The sequence below is a fragment of the Mizuhopecten yessoensis genome, unplaced genomic scaffold, assembly GCF_002113885.1.
Source record: "Mizuhopecten yessoensis strain PY_sf001 unplaced genomic scaffold, ASM211388v2 scaffold1961, whole genome shotgun sequence".
Classification (NCBI taxonomy): Eukaryota; Metazoa; Mollusca; class Bivalvia; order Pectinida; family Pectinidae; genus Mizuhopecten; species Mizuhopecten yessoensis.
Window position 1 is genome coordinate 135,147 of NW_018404308.1, and position 6,000 is coordinate 141,146.

Here is a 6,000-nt window from a genome sequence, read left to right on the forward strand (position 1 = left end):
ACTGATGTAAGATATAGTAGATATAGAAGTTATGTAACCTTTATCAGTTATGGGACTTATGTAAGCTATAGTAGATATAGAAGCTATGTAACCTATATCAGTTATGGGACCGATGTAAGCTATAGTAGATATAGAAGCTATGTAACCTATATCAGTTATGGGACTGATATAAGCTATAGTATATATAGAAGTTATGTAACCTGTATTAGTTATGGGACTGATGTAAGCTATAGTACATATAGAAGTTATGTAACCTGTATCAGCTCTGGGCCCGCTGTAAGCTATAGTAGATATAGAAGTTAAGTAGCCTGTACCAGTTATGGGACTGATGTGAGCTATAGTAGATATAGAAGTTATGTAACCTGTATCAGTTTCGGGACTGATGTAAGCTATAATAGCTATAGAAGTTATGTAACCTGTATCAGTTATGGGACTGATGTAAGCTTTAGTAGATATAGAAGTATGCTTACCAGTTTAGAAAAAATGCGATCGGTCATTGTAATTCTAAGTTCCGTGTATTAATACGATGATGTGAAAAGTATTTTTTATTTGTCTCGTTTATTTATAAATTTCTGTAGATTAACACTTTTTTCAGTATGAGTTGAAAGCCTTTTAAAATGTCAGTATACATGTACCAAGAATCTTTGTACCGGGAATACCTAAATACATATGTACATGTACAAACTTTACGTTTTCCTTACAACACACAAGGACGTATCTTTTGTTTGGTTATTTTTTGTTATTATTAAGCGATTTTCTTCATTTTTTATTTATTTGTTATCATTTTCTAACGTCATGCAACAATTAATCGTTTAATAAAAGAAAACAAATATGATGTACAAATATAAAATTAGTATTAAACATGATTTTGAAATACTAAGGACAGTCTATGCATTGTCATTTTGATTAAGTTATACATAAGACACTTTCTATACAAAATACAAAATAAAAATGTATTGAAATCGTATTCAATTTCAAAATGAATTTCCTCGCATAAAGCCTCGATATATTGGGATATCAGTAATATCGAAATATCAGATAGAAATGCACGTGATGTTTTATTACATGTATTTTTATGTATAAATATTCTATATTAAAAATCAATTCAATTTGTGAACAAAAAGTAAACCTTGGGAATCACAGAGCTGATATATTTGATTGACACAAAATACACTCTTCATTATTTAAAAAATGTTAGATCGTTGATAAAGATAAGAATATAAACAGATTATGTTTTGTAATAATAAATATTTCTGGTGTCCGTGTCAAGATTTCTATAAAAAAACTCCATGTTAACGTTTATGACCAGGTCAAACAGCCTGTCATAGCAATGTCTGACAATCCAATGTATAGATTTCTTAATAAATTGTAATCATGGTCTTGTTTTATTGGTGTCAGTGAAGTAATTATCCATGTATACACTATTTATCGGGCGAGTATCTGATATTTTATGACTCTCTAACAAAACCAATGATCGTTAATGGCAATCGGGCGAACAAGACCCGCAGCCAATCTGTGATGAAATGAAAAGATAATTGCTCAGGTAAGCAGCAATGGTAGCGAAATGATAAATTCATATTTCTAAATTGAGCCAATATATATCTTATCTGAAATCAATCCGGCGGTTAATATGTGTGTGTACATCTATCACAGGGTAGCTGTCCCCCGGGGGTCGGGCGACTTGAGCCACACCGGGGACTGTAAGCCGTGCCTATTGTTGACCACTACCCGACGGTGCCTGCCACTGGCCATTGTCCGTACACATATTGCAATCCTGTTCTATTCTGTCCGACACCTGTTTTTAGCCCCTCAAGCCAATCTGATGATAAATCCAGATTTATTCTGATGTCCTATACATGTAATCTATCGCTCCATCACCGATACTCGAAATCAACCAATCAGAAAGCCCGGATGCAGAACTGAAATCATAGGGTTGCCTAGAGAGCGCGTGCGAGTTAATTTACCATGTCGGTTTAGCTATAAATACAGATCAGCCCAAAAATTTGACAAAACAATCCATGTCAACGAACCAGTGTTAGTCAACAAACCAAGTGTGAAGATAAGCTTTAAAGGTCGTACCTAAGCTTAACTTCTAGTTAACTGGATATTTAAAAAAAAAACTGTGTGAGACATTTTCTGTGGATTTATTTACATGTTTGTTGGATTTTAACTTATCTAAGACGATGTCTCTGGGAAAGGAAAGTCCTCATTTGATGACCGCCGCAGCTCGACCAGAACACATGGTATGTAAATCACCACAAAGTTCTATATAAATAGTACTTTAATTAATTCATGAAATTAACATTAATAACAAAATTCTTATTTTAGAGAAAAAATAACTTTTAAAATAACTTTAATATCCATGCACGTAGAAAATCAGTATTGGACAAAACTATAAAGTGTATAATAATTTTAATAAAAACAAGAACCTTTTAATGATTGATTGACATAATTGTGTAATCGTGTGTAACCCCTTTACTCTGTATCCCTACAGGTATGTTCTGAACCACTGTGTCCCACATCAGCAGATCCATTCACAGGCAGGATCTTCTGTCGGTGTTACCAAAGTCTCGAGTCCCGGGACAGCATCGGGATACCACACATGTCCAGCCCCTCCCCACAGACGCCCTATCACGGGATGTACCCCCCTCAGTATGGCCTAGACGCCGCCTCTCCTGTCACAAACCCACTCGTCTCTCATGTCACAAACCCACTGGTAAGCACTGATTCTATTAATAATAGGAATATGTATTTCTATTTTATTTTTAAATCACTGGCATCACACTTTGGAGATATAATAACTCATCAATGGTGTTGTTTTTATATGTTAGCTTTTTAAAATTTAGGATTAGACTCTGATACTTTTTATTTATCCTCTGATCTTTGATTGTTATGATGATCTCACTGCTAAGTATCTCTATTGAATTACGATAAACATTTGATGCACTAGTAACAGTTCATATAATATACTTTGTAACAATTGATTTATTTAGAATTTGTTGTTTACTACAAAGCGTTCTTTTATCATTCCAGGCTCATGGTGGTCGATGGGATCCATCCATGTTTTCTACTTCCGGTTATTCCTCCCCGTTTCCGGCTGGTACAAGTGTCCCACAAATGGAAAATGTGCTCCGTTCTCAGATGTACAATTACATGTAAGTTTAAAACCTATTAATACGTTTCATATGCATGCCAAATAAGCGACTTTTGCCTGGATCAGTGTCATTCAAAACAAATGTTGAAGCTCGGGGTACAGTGCATAATATATTGTGTAGTATTGATTTTCATTTTTATAAAATTTGAGTAATTGACTGAAAACAATAAAAATTGATAGATACATGTAAATAGATATTGAGACGTTCCTTCAATGTTGTATGTCTATCCCCAGGTACCCTGCTATGTTTGACCTCAGTGGAGCCCGTCGTAAGAACGCCACCCGGGAAACTACTAGCGCTCTCAAAGCCTGGCTAGTTGAGCACAAAAAGAATCCCTACCCAACTAAGGCCGAGAAAATCATGCTGGCCATCGTCACCAAAATGACCTTGACTCAGGTGTCCACATGGTTTGCGAACGCCAGAAGGAGGCTGAAGAAGGAGACGAAAGGTGATTGGTCATTGGACAGCAGTTTGGACACTTCGACCATGTCCAGTGATGAAGAAGAACGGTCAAGCGATGATCAGGAGTCTAAAGACGAGCTTGCACAAAGACTTGGTCAAGGTAGGCAGCGCTACGTGGTGAAAACTAACTCATTCTGGAAATAAGTTTCTTAAAACTTTACATATCTATATTAAATATCAATGTTATGAAATGTTGATACATTTTACTGCTTAAAACAGAATAACATAAATGCGAAACCAATGTATTTGACTACTACATGTATTTATTATGTATTGTTGTAGGAAGCACGGTGATACCTAGTAATTAAGCTATTTTACTGAATGCTAAACATTGTTCTTCTTTACTTGCAGTTCCTGAAATATCCAAAAATCAAATGAGGCCCAACATGATGACCTTTCAACCCGCTAACATCGGACCCGAAACTCTACCCAGCTTCGCTTCATTCACGAATGCAAAGCTTCACGATACGAACGGTTCGTCAAGTCCTGTAATGACAGGACAAGTCCCAAATGTGTACCCGAACAGCCACTTTTTCCAGTCTGGACATTCTCACACGCCTCATGAATATTCAGTGATGACCCAAAGTCAAGAGTTTGGACATTTTCAAATGAAACAGGAAGACAACACGTCCGCGTCAGGCAGTGACGACTCGGACAAGGAGAACACAGACTTATCAAAAACCAGTATTTCTCCCCGTACGAGTCCCGACCTGCCCAAGTCTCGAATCTGGTCCATCTCTGACATTATGGGAGGTAAAAACACACAGAAAATCGAAAATACTGTGAAGAAAGTCGGTCTGTCCACAGAGAATATCACCGCCTCGTGATGTAGTGGTCAGTGTATTGGCTTGACGAAGGAATTGGGATTTTGTTTAATCGTAACAGTGACGATCGATTACATTAACTATACAGGAATGTGTTTCCTCCATACTTGTTTTGCCTGTTACATTTTATACGCATGTTTTGTTGAATATTAGTGAAATATTATTGCCAAACGTATATTCCTGATCCACCAAATAAATTATTAATTTTATATTTGTGTTTTCTTGTTCATTGTATATGTTTATTGGGTTCAGATCTGCACAGAGGGAGACGGATATTATCGGTATCTTTCGGAATAGCTACGTATATTTGTATATAGAAAAAAACTATTCTCCTATTATCACACTGACACGAATCAGAACTAATTTATATATGGGACACTAATAAAAAAAATATAAGCAGGTAAGAATATTAAAACAACGAAAACTAGTTTTGTGACACTGTTGAGCTAAAAAAAGTTAAATTGAACAAACTAAAAGCAAACTCCGACAATTATATTTTAATACTTTTCATGAATGTTAATGGCGTTTGGGTTAATAGAAAAACATGTATCTCTCAAAGAATGAGAAATAACAGTCTGAAACATCTCAATATACATTACAATGTAATAATGATTTGTAATATATTCAAATGTACAAGGTATAATTGTACATACTTTATAACGTTTCAAATATCTGATTTCCTTGAAGAGTTTTCATATCTATAAATATGATAACAATAGTCTTATCATTTCTTTCAAATTTACGAGATATTGATGTTTTTAATAACATTCACCAAAACAGTACATGCACGAACTCCGGGAGCATCCCTCCAGTCAATAACAATTTCATTTAATTCGACGTCAGCCAGTCAAGATGTAAATATTAATAGGTTCCTCTTTCAAAAATCGCAGAATCTCCTCGACTCCCACAGGAACCAGCCGGAGAGTACAAGTAAGTCCTAGACTCCCACAGGAACCAGCCGGAGAGTACAAGTAAGGACTGTGTGCTCGCCTGTTGTTTCCTGAATGTGTGTTCTTTGTTACGTTTCATGCGTCATCTCCATAGTCATGCTATCCTCCTACAGAAATGAATCAAAACTGGATTAAAACCTGACAACAGCTTTGATATATAGCAATCTAAATGCCTTATCAGCCATAAATTACATCTGTATCGGCTGTTGGCTGCACAAGGGTCGTGCCATTTCTTTGTGTGATCAGTAGACTTTTCAAAAATAGCGATAAAAGATGTGCCTGGTCAACAATGTGGTAAGTTCGACAAAATGGACTTTTCAGAAATACTATCGATATTTGAAAAAATTAACGCTTTATCACTTTTAGATTAAAGAAGAGTAAGAGTAAAATGTTGCCGAATACCATGAGTGTGTACACGCTCCCTATTCTTTTGTGAACTGATTTGTCCGAAATTATAATTATTGTCAGTTTCTCTTAATTATGATTATACAATTAAAATAATTAAAAAAAACAATAGGACTTGTGTCTCAATGATTATGTCATTGTTTCGTACGTGGTGCGCGATAAGTGGACAGAGGCAAGTGTCCAGTAGCTGACCAATTAGACACT

At 35.7% G+C, this 6,000-nt stretch overlaps 1 protein-coding gene across 1 annotated transcript; it reads left to right on the forward strand.

Annotated features, from left to right (window-relative positions):
- The first annotated feature begins 2,002 nt into the window (after nucleotides 1–2,002).
- Nucleotides 2,003–4,650, forward strand: LOC110443376 (homeobox protein caupolican-like). Its single transcript, XM_021487558.1, has 5 exons — nucleotides 2,003–2,243; nucleotides 2,495–2,716; nucleotides 3,034–3,155; nucleotides 3,389–3,717; nucleotides 3,969–4,650. The coding sequence occupies exons 1-5, from the start codon at nucleotides 2,184–2,186 to the stop codon at nucleotides 4,442–4,444; spliced, it is 1,209 nt and encodes a 402-aa protein (XP_021343233.1). The 5' UTR covers nucleotides 2,003–2,183; the 3' UTR covers nucleotides 4,445–4,650.
- The last annotated feature ends 1,350 nt before the right edge of the window (nucleotides 4,651–6,000 follow it).

Excerpts from the sequence above, each read along its gene's own strand:
- LOC110443376 (XM_021487558.1), top strand. The coding sequence starts at position 2,184 with ATGTCTCTGGGAAAGGAAAGTCCTCATTTGATGACCGCCGCAGCTCGA. Across the intron at positions 3,156-3,388 it reads TCTCAGATGTACAATTACAT|GTACCCTGCTATGTTTGACC; the intron begins GTAAGTTTAAAA and ends GTCTATCCCCAG. Across the intron at positions 3,718-3,968 it reads TGCACAAAGACTTGGTCAAG|TTCCTGAAATATCCAAAAAT; the intron begins GTAGGCAGCGCT and ends CTTTACTTGCAG.